Source organism: Doryrhamphus excisus, chromosome 19, assembly GCF_030265055.1.
Source record: "Doryrhamphus excisus isolate RoL2022-K1 chromosome 19, RoL_Dexc_1.0, whole genome shotgun sequence".
Classification (NCBI taxonomy): domain Eukaryota; kingdom Metazoa; phylum Chordata; class Actinopteri; order Syngnathiformes; family Syngnathidae; genus Doryrhamphus; species Doryrhamphus excisus.
Genome location: NC_080484.1, coordinates 10736271 through 10750297, shown reverse-complemented (window position 1 = coordinate 10750297; position 14027 = coordinate 10736271). Strand labels below are relative to the sequence as shown.

The window sequence follows — 14027 nt, the reverse complement described above, 5'->3', positions numbered from 1 at the left end:
CGTATCCAACTGAGACGTCTGTAGTCAGTTCTTGTTCCATCCTGCTCATCGGTATCAATCCTCATTTCCTCACGCCGCCTTTAAGCCTCCAAGCAATCAAGGACAACATCGTCTCAGCCTCCAATAATCCAATTCAATCAGGGGCATGTTTGTGGTGACCAAGCTGGTTGATCTTTCACCATGCCTTGAACTCACCACAGTGTGAAACAAGCATGCAATCATGTGCACACGGCATCTAATATAACAGCATCATAGTCGCTTCGATTTGTTTCTAATTTCGTGTTCGGGCTCATTGCATTCATTGTTGTCATATTAGCGATTATTAGTTCAAAAGTCAAATAACACAAACTATAAAATCATTAGAGATGATTGATATTGGCTTTCTTACTGATATCTGATATACTGACTTCCTTAGCATTACCGATATCAAGCGATACCAATATTGGCATTGGCGATTACCAATAAGTAGCAATACTGACACCTAGTGACCAGTGTAGAATGTTCTGCATGACTTATTTATGTGTTTTAGTTCATCTAGCCATTTTCATGTAATTTAGGCTGAAAATATTCATCAATGTGCATATTATTTTTGACTCTGACTATAAAGTGCATTGTCCCTGAGGAAGATATCATATAATAGTCGGTGAGACACAGAAAACTTTCGTAAGAGCAACTAGTTGAGCAATGTAGCAAGTGTAATAAAATGTATATTGTCATATGACATGGCCCCTTGAATAAAATGTGTGAATACGCATACCTTTACTTGCGGGTTTTGAATGAAGGGATTGTGACGTTTGACGTTGGAAAACACACACACACAGCCGTGCACAATTCTCCTACTCATGAAGACGCCAAATTGAATTCATAGCAAACACAAAATAATGAGGCGGCGTGAGGTTTCTAGTTCAGCTGGCTGGTGTACTACAAACTGGAGGAGATGATTTGCTCATGCACAAGCGAGATCGAGAGAGCGTGAGAGGAAGTTGGAAGCGTAGGGAAAAGGGATAAGAGGACACATTGGGATAGCGAAATGTGGGCTCATTGTTAGGCAGCACAAGACCCAAATGAGTCGTTTTACGTGCAGCAGTTATGAAAAGGCCCGAGAAAGTCGTTTAGAGTGCGACAATAATAATAATCATTTGTGCACTAGCGTGAAGGCAATTAAAGATGACGCAAACAGCCAACAATGCCAAAAACATAACAGATTTCATCAGGCTTTTGTTGAAGAGGGGAAGTTTTGCCCTAAAGTTTTCTCACTTGGGTTTAATTTTTCATGCTGCTCGCAAAACAATATATAAAATATGTCTGCAGCTGCTTTCATACTATTCTCATGTTGGAATATCTACATTTCTAATGTGATCCAGTGAGTTAGGTGAGTACACTCCTCACATTTCAGCATTTTCACATTTTTACCACACTCTATGTCTGTAGATCGGGGCTGTCCAAAGGTCTTACACCAAGGGCCACATCATGGAAAATGAAAGGATGCAAGGGACACTTTGATATTTTTGAAGCAACACATGTAGATATGCTGAGAGGTTATACTGTAAATCGTTCAAGAAAAAAATTGTAATACAGTAGGTGAAAAATGGTATTATTAGTACCAACTTTGGTTTTGTTTTGTTTTTCCCCCATTATTGCTGTTTTTTTCTTAAATAATCATGGTAAATGTACTGTAATATGTTGACCAAGTCCATAATATTTGGATTTTATGCCCAACCGTATTTTGCTTTATTTAATTGTTAAATATTATTATTTTAACTTTATATATTTATTTTTGTTTGTCATAATATTGTGACTTAAAACTATATTTTTCAGTAATGTTTAAACTCTGTGCTACTAAAATGACATTATTTTTGCTCAATACAACTTTTTTCTTTTGATATTTTGACTTTATTCTCGTAAAATGTATTGTAAAATAGTACAATTTCAATTGTCTTCATGTAAATAGCTTTCTCCTAATTTTTACTTTATTCTCATGATATTACTTATATCCCATAAGTTTTTTCGTAACCAAATTTTCCAAAAATTACAACTTTATTTGTTGTTTTGTTTCATAAAAGGTATTTCTTTCTTTAATATTTCCACTTTTTGCCACTGAAATCAAGTTATTTTTCCTCATGACGTAAAACATAAAATTACGTTTTCTTGTTAGATTACAATGACTTTTTTCGCTAAATAGTTTTACTTTATCCTTGTAGCATTACTAATTTTCTATTTTGTTGTTTTAGTTTTCTTGTTAATTATAATTTTAGGGCTGTTGTAGATTGATCTCATCTACACATAAGTGGGTGAGACTGCATGAGTGCTGCTGGCACTGGGAAGCTGTGGTTCAGTAAGGCAGATGATTTTTTCAGGTTAATCCAAGTGAGAAAAATACAGAAATTATGACTTTATTCCTCCAAAAATAGTGGAAAATGCTGAGTAGAAGTAGAAGTGATATTGAAGTGAAGGAGACTGTGCTATCACTTTGCCTCTGATGTCACGAGGTTATTATCTGTCCCAAAGTGACATTATTCTGCTCAAAATGTGACATGAAATTACCCACATTTCCCTCCTGCCCTCTCACCACCTTCTCAAGCAAAGTGTGTGTCAGTGTGTGTGTGTGTGTTGGAATAAATGGAAAACGGGTAACTCATCTTCTCAGGTGGAGAAAGATTGACGTTAAATTGAACGGAACTTCCTTTGTGAAGATAAATTGAGCTCCAGCAGCATGGCCGTCTCACGTTACCGCTTCATTTGCAAAGTCATTACAGATGAGGCTTCGTTCCAGCCGTTTTGACAGCAAAGATAAACTGTTTAGGTGTCACCGAACACACCCTCTCGCTTTTCGTATGGCGGCTTACTCAACTCAATATGACATCTTAGTAAAGCTAATTTGTGTATTTGCTTGTGTGGTTTTAGATCAGCATTGTCAGACTCTCGCTCATTCCTCTTTGTTTTCATTTTATTCCAAATAACATAAGTGTAGTTTAGCTTCTGCGGCCTTGTGCTTACATGGGTGTGCACCTGCTTCCAAGCCTGCAGACAGACGGTGTCTGCAGTCTCAGCATGGGCCTCATCTGCTCTCCATCTGGCTTCCTGCAGGGACCGGACTCTATCCATGAAAAGATGAGATCTTAAATGCAAAATGTGGTGGAGTTTCTTGAAGTCTCTTATTGGCACATAGGAGCACTGCAGATATCATCTATTTGACAGGAGCATTATGTGTTTTTTTTTAAGAACTTGCTGCAAAAATGCCCGTCAAAGATCCTCTATGTGACAGGAACACTGTTTTTAATGACCTGCGGTAAAACGGCAATCAAAGATCATCTATGTGACAGGAGTATTCATTCATTCATTTTCTCCCGCTTTTTCCTCACGAGGGTCGCGGGGGGTGCTGGAGCCTATCCCAGCTGTCTTCGAGCGAGAGGCGGGGTACACCCTGGACTGGTGGCCAGCCAATCACAGGGCACATATAGACAAACAACCATTCACACTCACATTCATACCTATGGACAATTTGGAGTCGCCAATTAGCCTAGCATGTTTTTGGAATGTGGGAGGAAACTGGAGTACCTCGGAGAGGTGGAATTGAACCCTGGTCTCCTAGCTGTGAGGTCTGCGCGCTAACCACTAGTCCACCGTGTCGCCACAGGAGTATTCTGCTGTTTTTAATTACATCATGCCAAAAAAAAACAGTCAAAGATCCTCTATATATGACAGGAGCACTATGGTATTTTTAAGGACCTATTACCTCATCATGACCTACTCATAGATCCTTTATATAAGTGCTGATCTGCGGTTTTTTCTTTTTTTTTACTGCTAAAAGCACCAGTCAAATATTCTCTATATGACAGGAGCGCTCTTCTGTTTTGAAGGACCTACTGCAAAAATGATAAGTCAAAGATCCTCTATGTGTGTCAACTATGGGCGTATGTTGGGTGTACTGTACTTTTTAGTTAGAACTGCTGGTCCTAATTGATCTTGGAGCTCCTCTAAACGAAACATTTTGTATTAAATATCAATTCTGCCACCTAGTGACACCCAGAGCCGTTATAAAAGGGGGCAAGCAAGTCTTGTATGATGCATTAAGTGTTGTCACTGGTGATTTATGAGCGTGCGTACGAGTGCCGGCTAATGGCCGCCATGTGTCTGCTCATCCCTGCACAAACACAGCCATCCTATCAAGCGTGTTTGCTTTCACCGAAGTCCTCTTAATGCTATCGACAGCACAGAACCTTTTTACTCTTTGGGAATTCCTCGCTCCGCTGAACAGGCCACTTTCAATTGGGAGATTGCAGATAGCGCCTCTGTTCCAATTAGGCGGGGTTTCTGGTGGCACACTGGCGAAAAGCATCATTGTTGTTGTCCTAGCAACCGCCAATCAGGAGTTTGACGTTGTGTTTACACTAGCTTTGACTTGCCGAATGCTGCCGAATCATTTAAGCTCCCACGGATTCAATAATTAGTACGTGAACGCAGCTGTCAGTTGGCATGAATGATGATTTAGGTGAGGGACTTGTCATGCATGGCCGCCATTCTCTCTTCTCCGGAGGCTATTCCACTTGATTATATGCTAAAACAAGTACACAAATGAGCTCTCTTTTTCCCGGATAATACATTTGTTCAGTCTTAATTGGTTTGCATGGACATAACCCCATGGGTTGTCCTCATTTTTCACGTGATTTGTTTGTGTAAACTAACTCTTCTTCTCCTGAAACGCTGCACAACAAAGGGTGAACGTTTGTCAAAACACACTGTGTTGCTTGTGCTAATATTGTGCTAATATTTTTGCTATATTTTTCAGACAAATACACCACATGGTGGCGCTTTCCATGAAAATTAAAAGGCATCCTTGGCGGAGGCAAACGTTGCAATGTGGTTCTGCGCTGATATGAATCCCCATAATCAAAATTGACATGAACTTTATGACACTGCTCAATGCACTCTATTTTAGGGTGCTTAGCTGAATCACCACGAAATTTGGGGCACACCCGTTGGGGACTGACAAGCACATGCGTGCACAATTTGAGCACAACTGGTTGAAAAACACAGCTGCCATGGAGCAAAACATCTTAAGCAAAAACTTAAGAAACCACATATAGTTGGTGGGTAGACAAATTATTTTTTTCAGATTAAAATGAACAAAGCAACATTAGAGCCCTGTAGACATGACAAAACACGACTATAGTCACATTTATACTTTTTTTTATTAACAACATATTGCGCAACTGCAGGGTCTTGAGACACATGCTAACTCGCAAACTAGAGAGCTAACGACCTAAACGGTAGCCTTCAAGTTATTTCGTTTAAACTTAAATAGCCAAAAACTTACCACTTCCACACGGATAGGGAGGATAACTATTAACGGTTTTTTAACCTTTAACATGAACATGAATCAAACGTAATAATTTTTTCTGGGTACATGATACCATACAGCATCCATATCAAACTTGCGCAAGCTGCACTAACATTAAACTTTCAAACTAGTGTCCTGTGGGCCATATTTGGCCCGCGGGCAGCGTGTTTGAGACCCCTGATTTAAGGGAAACACATATTACATATTAAATCGCACATGTTCAAAGCACTTTACCATACCGTACTGTTTTTACGTCTTAACATTAAGCGTGGTTAACTTCTTTTTACCTTTGTATGTGTGTGATTTTCGAGTTTTTAACAGCACAAGCTCTGTCATGCACCATTGAGAAAGCTTTTTAACATGAGACTCAAGCCCCGGGCCTTCTGTCCTTGAAGTCAATTTACAAATATCCAATGATTCTTTCCATCCTCAACATATTTGCCGCATCCAATCATGTCACACACACACTTGGCACCGATCCCAAGGTAATGCATCGATTGAGGAAATATCTATCTCTATTAGCAACGTCCTCGGAGGCCATTGAACCTCATTTGTTCCTGGTGTTGCGCAGAGCATGACAACTTGACAGGCCATCTGTATCCATACGGAGGACTTATACATGTATACATCACAATTACTTTAGCTCGTAGCCCACCACTCTCACTACTTCTGTGATGAACTGGTGTATCAACCACCTTTAGGTGACAATCACAGCAAACACTTAACCATAAAAAGACACTTGCTTTATAACACCGTGAATAGCGCAGCCTTTACAAATGGACAGGTGCTGTACGGGTGGGGGCACGCAAAGTTAAGCACATTGCTGCCATGAGGCAAAGAACACCAAGTCAGCCTGAGGCAAAAAAGGTACAAAGGAGAGGAGTAGTGTCACTGGTGGTGTAATGGTATAGCTGCTGCCTTTTTAGGCTTGAACTACGTAAATTCCAGTCCAAGTCAAATGAAAATAGCTTTGAATGGCTCAGTTTGCTCTCAGAGATGTGGTGACCACAGCTGCTCAGGGGGGCTAATTTGATTTTAATTTTTTTTTATGGAGCCCAGAATTCCTGGCGCCGCCCCTGTTCATGGTACAAAAGTAAGTGTGTGTGTGTGTGTTTTAGCCAGGGCCAGCTTGGTGGCTATTCCAAAGGTCTGGCATCCCCGATGGTCTTGGCATGTGCATGTGGTTTAGTTGTTTGTGTTTGGCATTTACAGCATTAGTTTTGATCCAGCAATGTTTATGTAATTGCAGTATCCCGTTGCTTGACTTTTATGTTGTTTGTGTGTTCCTGGACTTTGCTGCGCATTGCTGTCGGCCACCGTCTTTTCTGAGCATAAGAACAATCTGCAGAAATGTTTTATTCATTGTGGCTCTGCAATATGTGAGCTGAGATGATTGAAAATGAAATAATAATATAGAAATGTTGTTTAAATTAGCCATTCCTGCCCTGCTGTTTTCCATGGATTTCATTTGTGCCCCCAAAAAAGTAATAAAACTTCGGTTTGAAGGTCAAAAAAACATAAAGTCTGTTGCATAATGGAGCTGTGAAATGGCTTAGAATAAATAAATGAAAGGCATAATGGAAGCGTAAGAGAGTGCCCATGAAAATAAAAATGCCTATAATAAGAGCACTCAGGCTACAGTCAAAGAGAAACAATGATAAGGAAATTATTAGGATACATTTATGAGCTGCTGGAGTAAACAGTTTTTCATATTGCATGAGTTTGCATATATCAGTATGGTCATTATGAGGGTGCCCTGAGACAAAGGCTGCGCTTAATTGAATAGCTCTCAGCTTGCCTTTATAGTGACTCTCTGTCAAATAATGCATTCACGGTAGTTGAAGGTGGTTGGCTGTTTTTGCATAATAACACGATCTTCCTGTTCATGGGTGCTGGATAAACTAAATTAGCTGTTCCGGGATCAAGCTGTCGCCTCAGTAAAATCCTTTTTGAAAACAATCCAAATGTGTAAAATCTGTATGGATTTTAAATGGATAGTTTGGATTTTTTTTGGCATAAAGTTGTACGACACCCCCAAAAGAATTGTAGTAATACGTATGAATGCAAGTGGGAATTGCTGCTTATCACCTGATAGACATCGCCATGGGTGTATAGCCATGTGAGATCACCCCTACATTAAGTGACATTTTGGCATGACTACTCAGACATTCATAGTAGAAGCGGGCTGTTCAGGTAGTACTAATTAGTCTCCTTGCATGTAAGTTTGATTATTCTCAAAGAACTTGTCTTTTCTCTCATCTAGTTCGGAGCCAGTAGCAGAATTTCCCTTGATGGTAATCTTTTGAGACCGTAATGCTTTTTCCATGGATAACTGATAAATGGGGGGAAAAAAACCAAGAAACCAGGTGAGGTGTGCAGGATACCACCCGTGTTGCCTGTGTATCCAATTACTCCTCGTCTTGCCAAGGATGCTGCAAAAATTGCGTGGATAAATGGCACAATTTCCCAGGTTCATGGCAGGGTGGCTGCCTCTCTGCCTGGGAGCAAAGTCAAGAGTCATTGCAGGATTCTTTCTTTCACACACTGACAGCACAACCCCCCCCCCCCCCCCCCCCCCCCCCCAACAAGGCAAATGATATGACTTACTCTTAGACGAGAAAGAAAGCAGGACTGCTTCAAGTGGTTGTGATGAATATAAATCATTTGTGCCAGTGCGTTAGTTAAAAAAAATCCACTTCTCATTGATGAATGGGTGTGCCGAGACACAGTGTAGGCTTAAGTGCATGAAAGATGAATGGCAGCCTAAAGTTCATATCGGCAGTGTCAGAGAAATGTTTAATGAGTCTTTCCTAGACGTGTGATGTGTGCATTGTGTGATTATCACAATAAATACTAGCTTGGTGAGATACTATTTGCACTACAAACAATAGGATGCTGTCATCAAACCTGAGCATTTACTTGCTCTTACCTTTCTGTTTCACATGCCCAACTTGTCTTTGAACCTACCATGAACCTTCACTGAATTTAAAAAAACACAGTGACTCATAACCTGAGAGGAAGGACATCTTTGGAATATGTGTTCAGTTCCTTTGAATGTAAGACCGACTCCTTGCCTTACTGCACTGCAATGATCATCCTTTTGATGAATATCTCCATAAATAACTGCATGACCACTTTTAGAAGGCTCCGTACCTCAAATCAATCACTTATTAGTGTCTTTAAACAGGTCAGGTAATTCCTTATGTTCTAGATTTCTTTGTAATCTATTCTGTACCATAACTGTCAATATAACCAGTCCATCGCTGGCTGAATTGCTGAAATTATGCTAGACTAAATAGGAATTGGTACAGGCGATTGTTTTATTTATATTATTTATTTAATGTTATGTATTATTTATTTATATTATTTGAATTGTGAGATTTTTAAACTAGTTATTGAAATATTTCCTCTCTTTTTGACGTTATAAAAATCCAGTATATCCAATTTTTCTGTTTCTTTTCAGCTGAGACACATATTCATATACATACGTATATACACATTCATTCATTCACATATTCATTTTCTACCACTTATCCTCACAAGGGTTGCTGGAGCCTATCCCTGTCTTCGGGCGAGAGGCGGGGTACACCCTGGACTGGTCGCCAGCCAATCACAGGGCACATATAGACAAACAACCATTCACACTCACATTCATACCTATGGACAATTTGGAGTCGCCAATTAACCTAGCATGTTTTTGGAATGTGGGAGGAAACCAGAGTACCTGCACAGGGAGAACAGAGATGGCCGAGGGTGAAATTGAACTCAGGTCTCCCAGCTGTGAGGCCACCGCGTTAACCACATCGCCATCCACATCGAGTGTATTTTTCCCTTAAAGATTTCATATGCAAAAATTTCAAAGATTGGTTGTTGGTTGTGTCACCAATTCAGTTTTCCTCAATTACCAGCACATATACTTATCCCACATCCTCGACTCACCCATCCCTTCTACCATTGTAAGACTTCTACATGCACACATGAAAGAGTTATGTGAAAACACACAAAACTCCTACATCACAGACTCAATATGAGTCTTGTCCAAAAGTGCATTCTGATCGTAGGGTAGCTTTTAAAGGAAACAGGACAATGAAATGATAGCTCAGTTAGCCATCTGGGCCACAAATCTCCCAGAGGTTTCCCAAAATGCCAATTCAAAAGTTCCGACAGTGAATTTCTAACTCCGAGCATGTTATATCTCTAAAAAAGTTAACTTAATTGGGTGTAGCACGCACGGCAGCGTGCCACTTTCTGGAAATTCGGGGATAAGACACAGCTCAAAAGCCCCACAGATAGATTGTAGTATCCAGTGAGGCGTTCAAAGTCACAATTCTCAGCATTCCCACCCTCATGTCTCTGTATAAGAGATGGATGATCTCAGCAGTCCAAACTTGCGTCTAAAGTCCGCCTGGGCTCTCACTAAAGCTTCCTCGTCAATGTACACAACGGGCCTCCTGGCTGCAAGCATGTACTGCACCTTCCTTAGGCTCCAGCCCAGCACGTACATGAGCAGGCCGCATACGGCAGCCGTGGACCGACCCACTCCGGCATTACAGTGGACGTAGACGGTGTGGCCGTTCTCTAGGAGGCCGTGAAGTAGAAAGACAGCCTGGGGAAGCATCTGGACGCGGCCTGCATGGGATAGGAACAGAAAAGACTCAAACTGCTAGTAGTAGTAGGCAGCAGGGAATGACTTGGTAAGATGAAGAATTCTATCTGGGTGCGTATATCTCAGAAAATCATCTTACCCTCAGTGCTCATGTCGGGCGTGGGCATCCACACGTACACAAGGCCGCAGTCGTTGTACAAATGCATCATGGTGTCGGCCGTCATGGCGTCCCCAAGGTTTCGCCTGCAGCCGTGAGAGTTGTTCATCACGTCCCCCTCTGTCTGGAAGTTCATCACCGCCGTGATGCCGAGGTCGTGCTTCATCTTGATCGTCACATGTTCCGCCAGCCGAGGACAGCTGCCCAACCAAAGCCGCGGCAGCACCCTGGGAGCAATAAACACGGCTTAAAGTTGAACTTTCAAACTGACAGTAGCCGGTGTACAGCTTTTATTTACTACACACTGATATTGACTCTAATCAGTCTAAATAGTACGGAGAAAAATAAGTGTCTTGCCTATAGTCAATCATAGTGGTGGTAGTGTCATGGTCTGGGGCTGCACGAGTGCCGCCAGGACTGGGAAGCTGTGCTTCATTGAGGGAAATGAGAATTCGGACAGTATGGATTTGTTAGCAACTGAAAAATGACTCATCACAAAACATAGTGGCGGTAGTGTCAAGGTCTGGGGGTGCACGAGTGCTGCCGGGACTGGGAAGCTGTGCTTCATTGAGGGAAATGAGAATTCTGACAGTATGGATTTGTTAGCAACTGAAAATGACTCATCACAAAACATGGTGGCGGTAGTGTCAAGGTCTTGGGGGTGCACGTGTGCTGCTGGGACTGGGGAGCTGCGGTTCATTGTAGGCAAACAAGAATTTCAACATTACAAACATCTGAGCCACTGACTCAATGACTCAACACACACCAAAATATGGCGGTGGTAGTGTCATGGGTCTGGGGATACACGAGTGCTGCCGGGGCTGGGCAGTTGAGGTTCATTTTGGGAAACCAGAATTCCTAGAGTTTAGATGTATGAGCCACTGAAAATGACTCAACATGTGCCAAAACATGGTGGTGGTAGTGTCATGGTTGCTAGTGGAAAGATGTGCTGGGGCAGAGGCTGGAATTGACTGCTTGTAGCAAAGTGGCAATGTCTGAGATTTGTAATGAAGCTGGATATAATCTTTTGTTTTGCTGGTATCGGTCTACTATCCGACATCAATATCGGATTGGGACATCCCTCGTCTTCAGTGACGAGTAAATCTATACTGCTATAAAAGCTGTACACTGACTACTCTAAACTGCATCCATTATCCCTTCAGAAGATATAATCAAAGTCTTGTTGAAATATGAAGGGTGTATTCACTTCTGTGAGATACTGTATATTTAAATAATGACTGCACAACCCTGCAGCCACCTGTTCCGAGTGCATTAGCATGAGCGATGACGAGGTTGCTGCTTGAAAGCAGATTCCTGCACTACTGCAGAGGCAGGAATGATCCATGGGGCTACGTAAATGCAAAGTCTGGGCGACTCATTTAAAAAGCTATTATTAGGCCAGATACAACGACACGGCATTTCAATCTCGCCCTCGCTCTCACTCTCAACGCAGAACACACGGGTCCTCGACATAAGCCTTGTAAGGTCCTCAGGCGCAAATTAAAAGCTAACAGCATTAGCCGGGCTGGTGTTCTTCTTGTGAAAGTTAATGTGCCAAGTCACTGGAGGCTTTTCGAAAAGTGATCCGACTGGTCCAGTATGGGTTTTGACTTCCTACTGGTGAACTACTGGTGCTGTTGACCTCACCTGTGTTCTCTGGGACACTGGCAACAAACCATGCCACCAAGTAGCACACATGTTTCAACTCAAACATCTCATATTTAATGAAAAAGTTTAAATTTGAGGTATCACAGGGTTACCCAGCATGCCTTGCGGGTTGTGGATGCAGTTTAGCGTGTAAGCGTTATTTCAATGTCCATGTGATGCAGCTGAATTGTGGTTGGTTTTATTCGCACGGCAAATTAGACAAGCGTTTGTGATTATGACCTCCTGTCCGTTTGTGCAGTGTTGGCAAAGGATGTTATTGACTTGTCGCTTTCAAATTAAGAGCACTTCTTTAAATCAACCTTAAGATACCCACAATGTACAAAATTGTACATTGAATATTTCCGTGGTTATTGCAAAGAACACAGGGTTGCGATCTTCTAAATATTGTTTTGAACATTATTAGAGCTCTCTAAACATGAAATAACAACCCTATAGTCACATTTACACTTGTATTACCTAATATAGAAGACATAATAAAATGGTCAGAGAGTCCAACCCAGGTTTTCTTGATCTCCTGATTGTGTGGCCAACATGCCTACCACTCGGCAAACGTGCGACCCGCCTCACACTCCAAATGAAGCCAGTAGTAATTAGCTTAGCATAAAAAAAAACATGTTGACAGACTGTTTTCCGCCATCCAAGCGCCATTAAATCCTCCACATAGTACTCGTTTAACGCAGCAATACAGTAATTTTTGTTTGTGGCTTTCAGGGATACTGTAAATGATTCTCTACGGTTCCTGGAGTCTCCACCGGTTGCCTAGTAACCAGAGAACGGTAAAGATCCTATTGCTTTTCTTTTTTCTGAACTGTAAAACAATTTCAGTGGACCCTCATGAGCAACAATGATGTCAGTCGGGCTCTTGTGTTTATTAATGCGCTCAATAAGTACAGTGTGTGCATCTTCAAAGTTTACTTTCCACGGACCTAATTTTCCCTGGTAAAGAAGCTGTCATGGTTCATTTGCACTCAGACACTCAAAGCATCTCTCTACCATACTCCACAATGCCGCAACCTTTAGGCTTCTCTATTTAATGCATTAGTAATGCAGGTAATGCCATTCATTACCTGGAGAAATGCATGGCATTCTGACCAGCCACGCTCAGGTAAAAGTTGGTGGTGTGTTTCATCTCGTCTGTGCGGCCCTCCTCCTCGATCCAGTGGTCGATGGGGTGGCAGTACACGCCATCCACTACGTTCTGCTCATCGTAACAGCACGTTCTGTCATGGTGGGGCCCGTTACCTGTGTGGAGGCAAATAATTTTGTCTGAAAAGACATCCCTGCTAAGCTAATTCAAGTTATGTTTGAATCCAAAATGAATTGTTGTTCTGTTTTGGGGTGGGCAAGGGAGGCAAAAATGGCAAAATAGTATTTGTTACAAAATAATTAGTTTGACCATCATGTCTCTGAAGCCTAATTTTCAATTTTTGTATACAACACAAATAGAAACACAATTGTATGTTTTTAGTGTTCTATAACATATTGCTATAATAATTGATTTTTAATTCTATGTATTCATTCAAAACACTCAGCAAGCCATTTACCGCCATCGCGTGGCCGAATGCCGCATTACATCATACTGAAACAAAAATGGCGATTGGTTTAAATTTAAAAATATTGCATTTAGTTTAAATATAACACTCAGTCTATATTACAGAGGCCACATGTGATGTGCACAATGTATCTAAATCGTTGTATACCTTCCCAAATATACGCTCCTTCTGTCCTTTTGATGAACTTGAACCACAGCGTGTCTCTATAGGGTTCACGCAGCAGCACGTCCCCGATCCAGAGGCACGGCTCCCGGGTAGAAACAGAGCTGCGACTCGCTCTCATCCGGACCGCTTTTCCCGGGTCCCATTGGCCCATTTCCTCACGGGAACCCAAAATAAACAAGTCAACATTCGGCGAGTCCGGAGTAAGAATGACACCGAATCGGAATAACATGGTTGTCATGTTATGTCCTTAATTTATCCTGTACAGTTGGCGTTGCCGTCTAAAATTAAACCGCCATGTGTGTTGACGGAAGTAAAGATGGCGTAAAGCAGCAGGACAGTAGCTCCCTCTACTGGTGTCTTTTAGAAATACACCAGTAGCATGGTGAATCACACTGTTGTGAAATTACTTGGCTTGGTTGATAAAAACTGTCAGTAGATGGTCAGAATGACGCAGAACTTAAAGGTACTTACAGCCTGCTGCTGCGAGGAAATATGGAAATATGGCGCATATTGCATATTGATGTGAGCAAGTAAAGA

General features: G+C 41.6%; 1 protein-coding gene and 1 long non-coding RNA gene across 2 annotated transcripts in view; one reads left to right on the top strand and one right to left on the bottom strand.

The window, feature by feature from the left end:
- LOC131107322 (uncharacterized) overlaps window positions 1-14027 on the top strand; it is a 32339-nt gene that overhangs the window by 10750 nt on the left and 7562 nt on the right. The gene's annotated exons all lie outside the window — the stretch shown is intronic.
- Window positions 7965-13944, bottom strand: epm2a (EPM2A glucan phosphatase, laforin). Its single transcript, XM_058057229.1, has 4 exons — window positions 13473-13944; window positions 12840-13014; window positions 10087-10331; window positions 7965-9970 (listed from the first exon to the last, which is right to left on the bottom strand). The coding sequence occupies exons 1-4, from the start codon at window positions 13726-13728 to the stop codon at window positions 9687-9689; spliced, it is 960 nt and encodes a 319-aa protein (XP_057913212.1). The 5' UTR covers window positions 13729-13944; the 3' UTR covers window positions 7965-9686.